The sequence below is a fragment of the Lygodium microphyllum genome, chromosome 6 (genome assembly GCF_053477565.2).
Source record: "Lygodium microphyllum isolate KBCC chromosome 6, Lygodium_microphyllum_v1.1.10, whole genome shotgun sequence".
In the NCBI taxonomy this organism is placed as follows: domain Eukaryota; kingdom Viridiplantae; phylum Streptophyta; class Polypodiopsida; order Schizaeales; family Lygodiaceae; genus Lygodium; species Lygodium microphyllum.
Window position 1 is genome coordinate 42611459 of NC_141140.1, and position 17199 is coordinate 42628657.

The following is a 17199-nucleotide window of genomic DNA, read 5'->3' on the forward strand; positions in this document are numbered from 1 at the left end:
TAAATAAACATACTGTACAAGACCATTTTGTTGAAGATCTTTGAAGTCAAGTATAACAAGATCAAGAAAGAGTGGGGTGTGAATCTCAAGATATTAATGCATTCATCTACTAAAAATGGATTCTTTATATATCTCAACCTTAACCAAGACTATAGGTGCTCAAGAAGAGGCACCATCTTCCTACCATGAATTATTGCATCAATAAGGCTTATATGAAGTGACTTTTGGTGGCCTAAATTTCGAAGCCAGGCAAAGTGTTTGTGTGCAAATCCCACTTGTAACATAGCAAATGTTTGTCATGATTCTCTTGTGTATTGGTTCATTCCTCTTTGATGCGTGAAACCACGTGGTCCTCGATATCCATGGACCTGATTTTGTATGTATCATCTTCAAAAGGATTTGATGCTATTATAGTTGCGGTTTCTAGGATTAAACAAATAGCACCCTCCATTCAAGCTATTGAAACCACCACTAGAGGAGGTACAATAAGACACTCCCTACCATATGTATATAAACACCATGCATTACCTAATCATATTGCTTGGGATCTAGTCCTACATTTTGTGTCCAACTCATTAAGAAGAAAATGCAACTATTCCCTACTCTCCTTATCTCCTTCACTAGATTCTTGCTTTTTCTATATATCCTTGTATGTTTAGAAGTTTTTAAGACCTGTAAGTTGCAGGCTCTATTTGCACTAGGAAAAAGTCATGAATCATACAATTGCCAAGTTGTTACGAGCAGAACAATCAATGAATGGTAGTCGTCCAAAGCTACAATCAGGATGATAAGTGCTCTCCAAATGTAGGGCATGTATCTCTCAAAAAATAGCAAGAAAAACTCAGCAAGAACTGAAACCTTTATTATAACACTATCGAAAAAAATATTGAATGCAAGACAAGATAAAATCGAGATAAGAATGTATACAGCACCTAAATTGTAGATGACTTATCTTGCAAGACTGTCCCAACTCATGTTGGCAAGATTGAATGGCTTATATTTGAAGAACCCTATTCATACTAGAGCTACCCATTGTAGCATTGATATAAGTGTGACGAATCAAGTATTAATGATTTAAGAACTGATGTAAATCTTCATGACATTGAAAGTGATATAAGTACATACATAAGTAAAGATCTTAGTGTGCTATAAGTGATGAAAGAAATCTACTAGAAACTTCCTTAAGAAACTTATACAAAGTTCATCATATAGTCAATACCTTCTCTAGTGTTATTATCTATGACACCTATATATTCACACTTTTCCTCTATTCCTTGTATTAAATCATATTGTAAATACCTTCTCTAGTGTTAGTATATATGACACCTATATATTCACACTTTCCTCTATTCTTTGCATTAAATCATATCATTTGGATAGAGGGGGAGTGGAAGCACTATCAATCATTACATGTTAGTATTCATATGGTTTGTATTGATCATTATCATGCTTTGATTTAGGAATGCCAATGCCCATTCAAAATTCACTCTTTGCATTCCTAACTATTTTATTGCATCAGTGATTATGATTTGTGTTTTCTCACTTACATCAATTTGTGCATGCTCACATGGCATTATATGGATCAAATCTTAAATTTTCATGTTCTTCTTCTCATAGTTGTGACAAATTTCTGAAAGGGGATATATAAATGAGTTTCCTACGTTTCATATGATTTTCATTTATTTCATTTGAGATGCAAAATCACTATGTAACTTGGTCGACCTATAGAAATTAACTTGTATGATAGAACTAGTGTACATTGATGATGATTCATGATTCTATGATATAAAAAAATGTAGATTCAACATAACATGAACATTTATATACATCATGGTCCATTATGCATGATCACTGTTATCTTGAATTATAGAAAAAAAAACCATGATCACTGTTATCTTGAATTATAGAAAAAATAGACAAGGACAATGGCTTACACAAAATCTTTGCAATCAATACGAATGATTAATATAATATATGTCAACATATCACCTAAGTCCATGAAAATGATAGCTATAGAAATTCAAAAACTTCATTTGAGTAGGGATTTTAGAAAAGGTTTAAGTATGTATCTCATATTTTTATGGAACACATAGGCATGAATTAAGTTTGAGGCAATTTTCTAACCTCATAAGACTTTTTTTTTTGCAATTATGGTTCTTGTTGTGTGGTTGTGCTAGCTTAGTTTTTCTTGGCAACTATGGTTCTTGTTGTGTAGCAGTTCTTACCTTGATTATAGTTTTGCAATTATGTGGATCCCCTATAGCTGTGTGTTTAATATTCTTTAATGTCACATACTAGAGGGTGGTTTGTCAATTGCAAGGGCAATTTGTTATGCCATTGGGTGGGATTGTGGATCCTTGCATTTTTCTACTCCAATAACTTGTCTTTTTTAGCCCACCAATTCTTATACTAGTGAGCCTCGTTTCTATTAGTAGTCCTTTGGGTCTTATAGACTCATAAAAGCTCTTGCATGATGTAACCCTTAGTGGTAGTCAATTAGAGCAAAAGAAGGATGTTTGAAGCTTTGAAATTCTCTTTATCTATCATTTCATATGTTATAAATTAGGTGGTAGCTCTTTCTAAAGAATGCATCACAACAAATTGCTTTTTGAATTAGTTTTATGTATTCACACTTGCCGATCAATTTACCTATAACATTGCTTTTCATCATTCTGCAAATTTTTATTGTAGAGTAAAGAATTTGGACCATAGTAGAGGTATAGAGAGGATATAGACAAGGTCATCTACCCTCTACTAATTGAAGACCTTTCCCCATCGGATTATCATAAAGAAGGAGCTCCTTAGAGGACATGGTGTTGATTCTCATCACTCATCTCTCATCTCCTATATCCAAAGTGATCTATGCTCTATATAAGCTTTCTTACCTTGAGGGTTTAGGACACCATCTTATGGGAGAAGCTAGCTCCACTTATTTTGGAGCAGGAAGAGTAACTCAAGGAGATTGGAGCTAGTGGATCTAGCTTCATTAGGGGAGAGGAAAACAAGGACAACAAGAAGGCCAAGAACAAGAACTACAACAAGTTCTAGGAGACTTCTTTGGTTCATGACAAACATTTAAAGGGGAAGCCTAAATGGCACAATTTCACCAGTAACACAAATGGTAATTTTGGGGTTACGAGCGAAAAAGCCATATTCTTTGAGGATGTTAGTGATGTATTTGTGTTTGGACAATTGAATGGTCCTGGTGTCATGGCTTTGGAAGACTTCAATGCTTTAAAAAATGTGATAGTGTCATTTTCCTAAAGAGAAAATACCTCTTTTAATGTATGCTACATGGGTGATATAGTCATTATGAGAAGCAAGGATAGGGATTCCATCAATGTAGATGGTAATGATTTCCCAACCATAAGAGCAGAAAATAGATATTTGGCTGATCAGACTTTCATTGCACCCAACCCCCGTGAAGTAAAAAGCTCTAAATGTGTTGGTATTAGTATGTGAGGGTGGGTGCTCCATGTAGATGGTCTCATGAAATTCAACATGGAGAAAAGCTCTCTAGATTTCAATTTGATTGTAAGGGTACACTAATGTAGGCCACAAGGGTGAGAAGAATGCAAAAGGAGGCTAGGCTCAAAACAAGAAAGAAAATATCTAGATAGTCCTCTTCATAGTTATAAAAACATACTTTTGCCAATATAAGGCGATTGTAGTGGTCAACATTCACATCAAGACACGAGTTCTCGAAAGTATCTAGTAGGGGCTGCTCACATTCACATGGGGGGGAGGAGTGGCATGATCTCCCAAGTGTTGGATAGTGCATGAGATTCTAGTACCACTTTCATAGCGACATGCTAATGTGGGGCTTCGTCAGAGTTCAAAACATCATACGATCAATGGTGAAAACTTCGAATGGCTTATATGTTGAGAGGGTTAAGTATTCTTCTCTCCCATTCAAGTGGAGAATGGTGTGAATGGTCATGGTAGCATAGATATCTTGAAGTGTGTGGAAGAAAGATCACTTGGGTGGAGAGTAATTGTTAGATTGTTACTTGGGCATGGATGGGGATAGAGAAGAGATGTTAGGAGAGCCCATAGATGGGGAGATTCAAAAGGCCCACCACATGTAAAGTGGGTAGTTGTGCCACATGTCAAGGTGTGGCATTTAGATAATTGAGAGGGCATTGTGCTAGAGATGATCTCGTGTTTTGGGGCGTGGGAACTCCCTTGGTGTGAGGTGTGAGAGGGGTGTTCAAGTCACAAGGGATGAGGCCGTTGTAAAAATGTGCATGGAAGGGAGTGGGATGGAAGTAGGACAAGTCATCTCTACCATGAGGGTGGCAGGTAGGTGATAGGCACATGGGGTATTATTGCTAGAACACCTATTGTGAGTTGTCAAGTGGCATTGTTGGGGCACTATGGTTTGCAATTGTGTGCAAGCCGATATACCAATGTAGATGCTAGGGTCTGAGTGGTAGATGAGATGTTTGGCAAGGATAGCACTACTGCAGTAATGTGAGGGAAGGAGGGGTCTGCAAGTGGTGTTGTAGTGGGTATCTATCAAAGGAAGTAGTTAGAGGACTTGCAAGATAGATTTATAATGCTCTAGGTGGCTGATTAAGTGTTGTACAAGGGGACTCTTGGGTGCAAATTAGGATTGCCACGTGGCTACTGGCCAACACTATAGTATGGGATGGTTGAGCACTTACCCTCGCTACCATGTGGCCCGTGCCAATGAAGAGGAGATGGCTACTGTGGGTGGCATTTTAGATGGATCAACTTGAGTGTTTAGAGGCAATGTGTTGGTAAGGGACCAATGAAGGAGAGATTGGATCGGTTGGTGGAAGAGGGGGGTTGAAGTGGTGGGGTGAAAAGTGGGGAAGTCCAAGGGTATGGAAGAAGAAAAAGAGTTGGGAGGGAGGTAAATAGGGTAGGGTAAGGATGATGTTAGAGCATTTTTTGTCTATACTAGGAAATTATCTAACAAGTCGTATATTAAATTCTCCATGGCTTACATGCATGGAGAGAGAGGTGGTGACCATACTAAGGTCAAGATTAGGTTGAATGTGCAAGTCAAGTTGCACTAGTCAGGAAGAGGAAGTTTGTGTGCATATGGTCTAAGTTAATGAAGTAAGTGACTTGTTTTAAGGCTACTCATGCCAAAAATTTAGGGAGGGAAAGTGAGGCTAAAACGAGGAGAAAAAATGGGAAAAAGAAGCAAAAGGCAAGAACAGAAAGAAAGTGACTAAATTTTGGAGCTCTTGGAGAGGCCTCCATAGCTCATGAAAAAGCTGTAACAAAGAGAGAAACTCAGAGGGACTAGACCCAATGACATCCTAGGACTCCAGTTGATGCTCAAAAGTTAGATCTTGGACAATATATACTATTGTAATAATAGTTAGGAGTAGGGTATCCGCTGTGGTAAAGCATTCATAGGGTGATTCTAAGTCTTTCATGGCATCTCCTTTATGTATATGATGCTCTACTCCTATTTGATCATTGCTAGAATAAGAATCCATGGGCTTTTGAGGGATTGGAGAAGCAAAGGCTTGCATTTTTATTATTTTAATACCAATAACTAGTAGGGTATCTATTGTGAGAGAGATTTCTTAAGGTGTTCCAAGGCCTATAGAGGCATCTTCTTCATGTACACGATGCTCTAGGGATGACACATCATTATTAGAATAAAAGTACATGGTTTTATAAAGATTTGGGATAGCATAGGGATTCCTTTTCTTTGATGTAATAAAATTGGTGTAATAGGGCTGAAGCATTAATTTGGTCCCGCTAGTCTATGGATGTTTTTGGAGCCAAAATCATTTGAGTAAGCCTATGTAATGCAGAATCATGTCAGCCAATAGGGTGCTCTTTGAGTCAAAGCTTGGAGCTTGGGTTATGTGCTTGTGGTTGAGTGCATGCAATGGTTGTATTTGACAAACTATGTCATACAAAGATTGAATTAAAGGATTTTTTGAGGGTTTCCACCTTCATGTTTTGTGTTTGAATTTGATTATGTTCGTATCTTTTCTTATTCTTTCTGATCTTAAATCTATGTACCCTTATAATCATAACCCCCATGGTTAAGGCCTTTGATATTATATGCTACAACATTGGTAAATTGGATGTGAAGGTCGTCGGAAGATTGCAAGATGGGAGACTATGCACGTGATACTCCCAGTTTAGGATTCAGAAAGTTTGGACTTATGGCATGCACAAGAGGGAAAAGGAAATTACTAAGGTTTTTTGTAGAGTGTGGTTAAAGAGTTTCAAAAATTTGATGGCAGGAATGTTTCCCAATACTTGAAGTTTTATGCAAAGAAATTGATATGGGAAAATGTATCTACAGATGAGATGCAGTAGTATTTTTATAAGATCCTGGTAACCTTCGCCTCATAACCCCCGTGGTTAAGGCATTTCACAATATATGCTTTCATAATGTAGCACTAGGAAAGGATTGGGGAGTGAGAGAGAGGTTGTTGGGGAGGGGACGAGGACGATCATGGATAGACCACCTAGGCTAAAGTCCATAAGTAGTGACAATTTCCCTTGAAAGACTTGCTTTCTCTATGGCTCTGGTGGGTTTCCTTGACCAAGCTACTACCCTTAAGTCATGGGTGATTCTCCTCCAAGTTAAACAAATCCAACTACAATGTGTGTAAGTTATGGATGGTGATTTACCTAATGTAGCTTAACTTCTAAAAAGTTGTATACGGAGAAGAGAAAGGACAGAATGACATTCAAGATTAGTGCAATGCCAAAGATACCCAAGCATGAGACAACTAGGACCTTTATGGCTTGCATAAAAATCATCCCATTGTGAGGATAGGCAAGTACAAATGGTAAGGAGTTTCCAAAGAAATTGGGAGTCCTTTAATGAAAGCCACTAGCACACACATCTAATCTGCTAAGTCTCTATGATCGAGAGACACATTACGTTAACCATGCAAGAAGGACAAGTTGTTTCAAAATTTCTAGATGGATGGGTCACTTTGCTCAATGAAGTTTTCATTTCATCCATGAACATCTCTGAGAAATTTCAAGCCATGTTCTAATACCTTGACCTATCATAGTGAAGACACTAGACTTACATTGTTTGTAGCCAACACTCACTACAATAAAATTGGTTGTAGCCACTGCCATGTACACATAACACAATCACACTTGGTATCTTTAGAGAGGTGCAACACATCACATGACCCCTCACTTTGAATAGTTGTCTACCCATCATAAACTAGCTCGTTCTTTTGGTGTCCCAATGGGAGACCATAGTACCCAACATGTACAAGGTTATGGAACGATTGTAATCTCATTTTCCAATGGAACACAAGCTAAGCTAGAGTGAGTTTGTTATGTGCCTAATATGCATCACTATTTGATCTCTGTACATGAACTCAAAACCCATAGAATCTCATTCTCTCAATATCATTGCCCACTACAAGCCAAATACAAAGGCAATCATTTACTTTCTATCACTTGACCTAAGGAGGGAATACTTTATCCACCTAGCTATATCCCTAGCCGAGCGAAAGCTCTCTCTTTTTTCATCAACATACCATCTTGATTTAGAACCCACTTTGTGGCACTATCACTTTGGGCATATCTGACAACATGTCCTTGAACAAATGCAAAAGCGACAACTTGTGCTAGGCCTACTATGGTAACTGCTTTGATGTCTAAGCTTAGTGCTTTCACCATGCGTACACACAAAGATTTTTATTCTCCTACTCTATTGTCTCTCATAAAGACTTCTTACTTCATGAAAAACCTACCATTAAAGCTTCTTTCAAAAAGATTTCGTTCCTTTTTAAAAACTTAGCACTATGGCTTCCATACCCATCTACACATATGAACCCCCTCCCCTAGTGGCTCTCCTTTCCACCTCATATGAATCCCCTCTTCAATTAAAATCCACTCAATTCCACAATCATATAATCCCAACCTTTTACAAAATCCACTACTCATTTCACTCTGAGCACCTCACCCTTAATCATTGACACCCTCCCCTCCCCTCCCTGCTCAACTCTCTCTCTCACTCCCCAATCCTTTGCTAGCTCTATCTCCCTACCCCACCCTATTCACCTCACTCCCAACCCTTATACTTTAGCCATACTTTTGGGTTTCCCCACCTCTTTCAGCCCCCTCGTAGGGTTGTGGACGAGCAAGGAATCACATTTGTGGCTAAGCAAAGCAGTTGAGTATTGCACCGTAGGTGGTGAGAGTCGAATAGTCAGAAGTACCATTGGCTTATGCTCCAATTCGACTAGCATGGGGCACATGAATTACCTTGTGAATTAGCAAGGACCACCTTGCAAAGCTAAATACTCCTAAGTGATCAACAACAAATCTGTACCGTGAGGGAAAGGTGAAAAGAACCCCAATTGGGGAGTGAAATAGACCATGAAAGGTGATGTGTTATGCCTTTGAGATGGCACTTGTGGATGGCATGTTAGCCATGGAAGCTAGGGAGATGAGACAAGGAGAATGAGAAGCGAATGATATGCAAGGGATATCCCCTTTGAGAAGGGTAAAAGAGAGAGGTGAGGAATCGACTTTTTGGATGGATGGAAGGAGGAGGCTTCAATACTGCTTAGAGATTGCTAGCTTTGATACCATGTGAGCTTAGGATCTAAGTGGGGAGAGAGAGAGAGAGAGAGAGAGAGAGAGAGTGAGCACAATTGCATTATGAATTTTCTCCAAAGGATTGATACAAATAATCTATTTTTATAAGAGAGACTAAGGAGGTACATGTATGGCATCTATGGAGGTTTACTTTTGGCTGTTGTGTTCCTAGAGAGATTCTAGGAACGGAATCTCAGTTTCATCTTTTTATAGAAGCCTCATTACAAGCACACATGGTACCATAGTTTATATGGCCTGGCATTTTATCAGCCTTCTTCATTGCCTTTCCGATGTTAGTAGATAAGCTCTCTCATTGCTAGAAGGTGCTTGAGCTCCACCGTGTAGCAAGGAGAATAGGCCGCACAAAGTAGAGATCTTAAAGCAGAAGAGAGAGATATAATTCATCCCTTATCGAAGAGCTCAAGTAGACACAGTCTCTGTTCAAGAATGCTGACCTGATAGTTAATCCAAGAGGACACTAAGCGAAAGGGTCTCCACGTCAAGAAGATCCGATAGGAATCAAGAACAGAGCTTCTAGAGTGGCGGAGCACCTCCCAAACTTACGTTAAAAATGCAAGGGTAAAAGAGGTTCCATGTTCTCTTTTAGATGAACGCAAATATTTTCCGACTTTGTACTGCTCTCAAGGTTGATCGTTTCATATGCATAGCATGCTATGTAATATTATATTGAACCCGCAAGAAAAGGTGCTGTGCAGTACTATCAAAGCACTCCAAGACATGCTTTTTGGCAAGTGGCAGTAGATGTGGGTGTTGTAGCAAAGCAGCAAAACATGTGCTGCTGTAGACAACGTCACGGATACTAGAGCTAATGACGGACGGCCAGAGGGAGATGCTGCTAGCAGCATGAGGCCAATTGAACAGAGAAACACGCGGGAAATACAAGCATGCAATCCACGAGTAGCTGAAGGAACACATGGAATAAACATGGAGACGGACGTAAAGCAACGGCAAGAACAGATCACCACTTTGGGGCACATGACAAAGTAATCCGATGGTACTGCGCGTTCTATCATGACTGTTCAACGTCCATGGATGATACTAAAGTTTCAACTTTAACATGCTTGGACCTCAAGCCGCTGCTTCGAAAGTATGAGCCATACACTATCGCACTGCTACGGACTGTCCGGCACTAGAGAGGCACCTTCTGGTTTTGAACGCAAAGTCGAAAGATGCTGTAATTAGTATGTACAGCCTTAGTTTGAAAAAGGGTCAAGCTCGGATAGAGCAATTGTAACTTAGAAGTTACTCTCCCATCTTCTATTTCTTTTTATAAGCTCTCATAGAACTTAGAAAAGGCTTGAGAAGCAACTCGTTGTTTCCTCAAGGTCAAGAGGATGTAGCTATTGTGGATACTTGTGTACATGAGGTGCATGCTTCTTTATTTGCGAATAGATAGTTGAATTAATAAAATGTCAAGAGTTACATGCAACTAAGACCACTTGATATGAGCCAGACTCTTGGCCACATAAAATTTTCTCAAATTACCATGGTTAGGAGGGTAGTGGGGAACTGAAAAAGTGACTGCCCCCCTTTTTTATAATGTGTGCGAAAACTACTATTAATTAGAAAAACCAGTTTTCATGACAAAGGGTAAATATAGTTACAACATAAAAGTTATGCCCCTTGGCCTAGGCCAAAACACAAAGCTTCTTACAAAACACCTTAAGGAGCCAATGCGAATCCTTGAGTTGCTTCAAACAACCCCGCTTTTAGTGACAATTCTTTGTGTGAACACGCCGCCATTAATAGAATTTGCTTCAACTGATTTTGGTGCGGAAAATGCAACGTGCACTGTAAATTATTGGTGGAAAAGGGTTGGAGACCATCACATGCTAGGCCCATTGTTGTGTTCTCTTGCATGATCTCTACTATCACAATTTTGTGGGAGAATTATGCAAAAGAAGAAAGTCCTCCGACAACCACTGCAAAGGGAAAATCAACTTGGGCATTCAATTTTTTGTTGGTGAATCTTTTCTTGCAAGCAGAACTCTCATGCACATGAAATTTGAGAAGATTAACATAGGGGATGGTAGTTGCCATTAAACCGGCTATCTTACCCTATATGACATTTCCAAATATCCTATGACTTTGAAAGCTAATTCCTTCCAAGCAATTTTAGAGATAACACGTGTGAAAGGTTTTGCATTTCTAGCCTCCTACAATGCCTTTAATTAAGGTCATGAATTTGATCACATGAAATGCTAGGAGCATGTGTTTGTCCTTGATGCTATCGATGCCAAAAGTCTAGGTCGCCATGCATTGCGAATCCTCTCCTTGCACTATGAAATTCAAACGGACTTGAGCCCAAGCTTGTTGTGCAAAACATTGGGCCCAGTAAATGTGTTTGAGAGATTGTTCTTGCCCACAATTGCATAATCCATTTACCGTGATGTGTATGTTTTTTAATCTACTTGTCAGATGAGATGTCTAATATTGATTGCGATTGGCTCAAAGAAATAATGTATACGTTACCCAGGACATGAACTGAAGCCATATAACACTAATCAAAATATGTGGTCCTGAAGAAGACTGCAAGATCCAATCCGACAAAGAAACTTCAGAATTATCGCTTCAGAAGATTAATTTTAGAGTTGTTATGCCGCACTTGGGCACACCCCATTATGTGAAGGAATCATTGGGTGGCGGTGGTGGTTGGAGAGAGAGAGAGAGAGAGAGAGAGTCTATGCTAGTACAAGCCACCCATTACGAGAAAAAAAGAGAGTCCGTGCGAGCTTGTGTTTAGTGTGTAACAGAGCAAAGGAATCTGTGAAATTAGTAGAAGAGGATCACGTCTTTTGTGGATGTGTACCACTGAATTTATAACATCAGTTTTGAGTGTTCTCTACACAACCCAGCGGGCCAGCAGTTCAATGCATTGCCTGTGGGTCTATTAATATCAACCTACTTAATGTTAATCCTAATTGTCTGACTGAATGAAGGCATGATTGCTTACTTGAATCTCGCTACGGCATTATATACTTGAATGTTTATAGGCGGAGAATTGCTCTAAACAGGAAAAAATGATTGTTTTGATGGGTGCCTTTTTCAAACTAGCCATTTCCAGGGTAATTCTTCTGGGCTCCGTAAGGATGTCTACATCTCCAGCTTTAAAATCGTTGTTCAGAGTCTGCTGCACTCATGTTCTTCCTTTCAATGCCTCCAGACAGATTGAGGCGATCGAATGGGCAACATCGATAGTAGCATGATCACGCTGTTCTTTAGCGCTGATGTAACTTTTCTTTTCCTCTCGATGGCCTGTAAATACTTTATCTTTAATATATTCTGTAGGCTTATTTACAAGAAAAACTTTTGTTCTCCCGCCTCCCCTCTGAGGCTACACAGTCTCCAACACGCACTCTTGTTTGCCTATCGGATGTATGTAGTATCCAGGTTAGGGAGAACGCCGATAAGTTGCATTCTCTTTTCCATAGCTGGTGACTACTCCAACTGCTCTCTGTAATATCCCTCTTAGCGTTGGTGGCCCCATCCTGATAATATACCTTACACTTCTGCGAACGTCTATTTTTCTGAAGCGTTTGGTTAAATGATAATGTACCATGTAAGATGAGATGCTCTTGGTTCTCACATATGCTTCTCTCTCTCTCTCTCTCTCTCTCTCAATCTCTCTCTCTTTCTCTCTCTCTGATTGCAATGTTGTTGGGAGCTCGCCTGGACGCCAGAATGTCGTCGAGCGCAGCGTCCAAAAGCGAGGAGGAAGGTTATGCTTTCTGACTAAGAGAGAGAGGAAATCCGCTAGATGGGCGGAGCAAGACGTTTGCGCCAGACAGGTGCTCTGTGACGTAGGAAAATGGAGGCGAGGGAGGAAGCAGGCTTTATAGTGCTTTTGACGAGTCGCCCATGGCAATCTACTTGGTGCAGGTACTCTCTCTGTCTCTCTCTCTCTCTCAAAAGTCTGTATGTGGTTTCCTTGCGATTGCAATTAAAGAATCTTTCTCTGTGTATCTTTCTCTTACTCTCTCTCTGCGTTCTAATCAGCACGCGCGCGGGGACACGCACATACACACAGTGGGGTCTCAGTTAGAGCACAACAGCGATGGGGTCGTCTATGGCAGGCCCAAGCAGAATTGCTTCCGAAGACCACCACTCGGTTAGCACATGGGACTGCGGGTCACTGACGCGTAGCTGTTGCGCTTCCACAACTCCCATTTGGCATTCACGCAGGTTACAGAAACTTGATTGATTTAAGGAATATGTCACACTGCCGCGCGGACTAGCTCTCAGTTATTAAATCTCTCACTCACTTCAGCTTGGCAGAGATGAGATGCTTCGATTTAGCTTAGTACATCAACCTTGGTTTAGTTGTGTTGTCCAAACAGGGAAGGTACCTCAAAATTGCTTCGACCTGCTCTATTCAATCGACATTCTTAACCAGCAGTTTTCTCAGACCGAGTCCCGACCACAAAAGGGTGGTAATCCATGCCTCACTATACTAAAATAGGAAATAGCGCACACAGCTGTCGTTGGTGCCCCCGTGCGTGCTTCTGTCGTTAGTGATCAACCCTCCAATCAGGCCTTCCAAATGCTGTTTGATGAGGTTGAGCAAGTCGCTGTAGCCTTTGATTTCAAGCGCAGACGTTGCACATTGCATAGTGCCACATTGCAGGGCGCACTACCATGCATGCAACACTCGCACACCAACTTTTTCGCTCCCTTAAATGCTGCCACTACACGCGGAGAATTTTTGCACAATGCGCATCAAGGTCCTTTTTCTGCCTTTTCTTGGCCTTGATTAGATGATCACTTTCCCCACTCTTTTGCCATATTGATCCAACCATACTTCTAGTCTGCGTAAGTGTTCGTTCACCATATTGTTTGGCATGTGTCTCTTTATGGGATGTCCATGCTTTGTGCCGATGAGAACTCCTATAGTTCCTACAAAGGTTAGGATCGTTTTGCCTTATTCATAATCATGCTTGTTCATCTTCTTATCCCTTAAAACCATGCTCATGTTGTCTCATTTTTTGAAGCTGTTAAGATTATTTCCAACTTGATAGTACAAGTATACCCCTCAAAAATTTCGTTGTCGTAAGGTTTTCAATAGTATGTTGCAAGATAGCATAGGTACATAAGTTCAAAACGACCCTTGTATTGCTGAAGGATAAGGGTAGGGGAAATGGTGCAAAGGGACTTCTCCATCAATATATTAATGCACACATCTGTGATTATTTTGGTTGGAAAAGATTTGTAGAGATTGTGATCAATGTATGGGTGATGAGGCTAGTCGACCTTTTATGGAGTCTTATATTGCAAGTGTTGCTTGTGTTGGAGAAGTCTATTAATTACTATGGTTGAAGTTGGGAGAATCAGATACACCTTTGGACCATACTTTTCTACATGTTAGTGAGATCTTTTACTGTTGGATATTCTGTAATGATTGGCTTATCATGCTAGCCTCCCAAACAAGGCATCTGCGGCACGATTCCATTTTAATCAATCATAGATTGATGTCCAAATCTTCTTGCCATAAAAAAGGGTATTATTTAAATTGAGGTTTGCAGATCAATATTATCATTAGGGACATGCTCCCTGACAATCACACTTAATATGGGGCTGAAGGTAAGTGAGTTCCTTTTGTTAGTAATAGAAAAAGGTTCCTTTTATTTGAACAAAAAGTGCCTCATCTAGCTTTGCATGAGGATTACATCTCTTCCATTTTTCCACTTAAGGGGTGGTTAAACAATTGAGGGAGTGGAGAGAGAAATGAATGCTTTGAGTAGTCTTTCCAATCCTAGAATAGTGAGTTGCATGGATCATAAATTGGCCATTGTGGTTTTCCTCCCCAAGAATAGCTATATTTAGGATAGAATATGTTCACTTAGGAGCATAAAGTGTTGATGAACATGCAAGCATTGTAAATGGAATGGAAAACATGCTTTTATTATAGGACCCAATGCCATTATATGCATTAATGTTTAACTACTGTGTATTAATTCCTAATTTTTGTATCCATTAATACCTCAATAATGAAAGGTGATAGTGCCATAGTCCTATGATAGTTCATGTCATGGAAACAAAATGTCTAAAACAAAGCCCTTCTTATAGGCTCATAGAAACAGGCTATACAAAAGAGATCATTAGTGATACGATAGCTTATGTAGGAGCAAGAATATAATCATTGGTGATGCCGTCCTACAACTTGCTATCCAATTCGTTTCAACTCGACTAAGAAGTATTGGAACTTTATTTGCATGAACTGAGCAACTGAGAGTGGATTGATCATCTAGCTCGTCCTATCTTTAGAAAGATCTCAACATATTTTGCTCATTATTTTATTTTAACATGTTTAATATCTTGTCAAGGTGCATGTGTTGCTGGTCATGATTATGTTTGATTATCTTTTATCATAGAATATTAAGTGTCCATGTGATTAAGTGTAATGAAGCTTTATGTTTTCAACATGATATTAGAGCAAGTAGAGCTTTGGTTAATGCATTAAAATTGACATTGAGGTATAAAGACTTTCATCTTTGACATAAAGATTGAAGAGAATCACATAGTCTCAATTTAAAAGTTTCAACCTTTCTTCTCTATTCTTGGCTAGTGTAGCTACTTGCCTTGGACATGACTTTAATCGCTTGATTCAATAAACCATTGCAACCAAGATTTTGTATGCAACTCCCCCGCATCAAGGCACCCTTTCTTAGTGCAAAAAATCAATGAGACTAAAGTACATAGTGAGTAGCATTGCAACTAGTCCCAATTTGGTGTATTTTATGCTAATCTTAAATCAACCTATTATTTCTCATCATTGTGAACCTCATTGCTTGAGCTATGCTATATATGTTTTGGCCGTGTAGTCCTCTTACGTTAACTAAGAGGACTAAGCAGCATTTGCTCCTATAGGCTATTATCAACAAAATAGTTAGACACTCTATAGTAGCAATTATAGACAATTTCTCATAAGGCTTTATATTTCTCATAAGGCTTTATATTTTTCATTTTAGTAACCTAATAATGCTCTCTGATTATTGAAAAACTTTTCAAAATAAATTTCTAATCTTTTGACACTCAAATTACTCCTCTCTCATCCTCCCAGTCTCCTAAAGCTCCATGGAATCCTCAAATGCTAAGTATGTCCAGAAGAAGGCGGTAATGTTCACTATCAAGAAATGGACAAAAGAATTTACATAAAATTGAAAGAGGAAAAAAGGTTTGGAAGCTCAAAATAAGTTGAGAAAGGATAACCCCAATAAAGGGAGTCACTCTTATTTCCATTCGATCATTTGAGGTTCATTGCAATATATGAAGAGTATATTGGCAAAAAATAAGACACAAATACTTGCAAAATTTCTTCAAAATATTAGCCAGTGCCATCACAATCTGCAACAGTAATAGCTTTGAAGAAAGGTTATTAGTATATATGTCATGAAGCAGAATCATGTGATAAATCTAGCAAATGAAATATCTCAACTATTAAATACAAACAACATGATAATACATAAGAGGATTTGAATAACTCAATAGATTGAGAAAGGCAAGAGAAAAACGCACGATTGGGCCTAACCTCCCCCATGGCAAAAGCCATGGTTTGTCATTCTTAATTATATTTTATAGTTTTACATGGATATTTGCATTCATATCTTACATATAATTACAAAGAAAATACAAATATCAATTGAAATACATAGTTTCAAGAGTTAAGAGGTATCTTGTAATATGTTGCAGTTGCTGCAGAAAACTATGTGCTCTAAATCTTGACGTTTAGACATCACCATCGCATCCATAGCGTGCCCAAACCCCCAAAAACGACTCTTAAAGCTCTAAATTCCAATTCAGGATGAGGGAAAAACGAAAAAACTCATTTTTCACTTCCCTTTTACAATTTTGCACACAATCCTGTTGCTTTTATAAAGAAAGCTAGAAAAGCCTTCTAGAATTAACCAGATTAAGAAAATAGCAAGGTATTTCATAAAGAAAGTTTATTTCAATAAAATCATATCTTAAATCTCATATTCTAAAGTAATTTATATTAAAAACAAATAAATTAATAGTACCAAAGACAATGATCTAGTTATTAATAGAGTAATAATTTAATAATACAATATCATATAAATACATAATGTTATATATTATGCTTAACATAACTAATCATAATTATGAAATTTACGCTTGGACTTACACTAACACCCAGTGCTATCCAAAGCCATTGCTATTTGCTAAACACATCAATTGAAGCATTTACAATTGTTTATAAATAAACAAATAAACAATAGTGAATACCTAGCAGTCTTCGGTTACAAATAATTAAAATAGGTTGGAACATTTTAACTTTAATTATTCGAGTGCGCACTCTAAACACATAAACGTCCATTAATTTGATATGTATTTTAAGGAATAAGCCGTCGTGGACCCACTAAGGTGCACATTAAAGTAATTTGACGCCTGAAAAGGACAGGTGCCCCCGTCAACTTCTCGCACAAGGAATTCACCTTATATACAAGCCTCAGCAAATACATATAGTTGTACGGAATCCACCAAAAACCTCACGGATAATATTATATATTATACTTAAGATAACAAATCATAATGATGAAATTTACGCTTAGACTTACACTAACGTCAAGTACTACCCAAAGCCAC

At 38.7% G+C, this 17199-nt stretch overlaps 1 protein-coding gene across 4 annotated transcripts in view; it reads left to right on the forward strand.

Moving 5' to 3' along the window:
- LOC148034502 (uncharacterized) overlaps positions 1 to 17199 on the forward strand; it is a 135243-nt gene that overhangs the window by 55368 nt on the left and 62676 nt on the right. Inside the window, exons 5-6 of one of the 4 annotated variants that reach the window (XM_087679448.1) lie at positions 12279 to 12477; positions 12595 to 12775. The exons of 2 other annotated variants lie outside the window; for them this stretch is intronic. In XM_087679448.1, the coding sequence (XP_087535574.1) occupies positions 12279 to 12437 (159 nt within the window). In that variant the 3' untranslated portion in view covers positions 12438 to 12477; positions 12595 to 12775. Of the gene's footprint in view, positions 1 to 12278; positions 12478 to 12594; positions 12776 to 17199 lie in introns of those variants that run through there. One more of the 4 variants, XM_087679449.1, reaches the window with a different exon arrangement.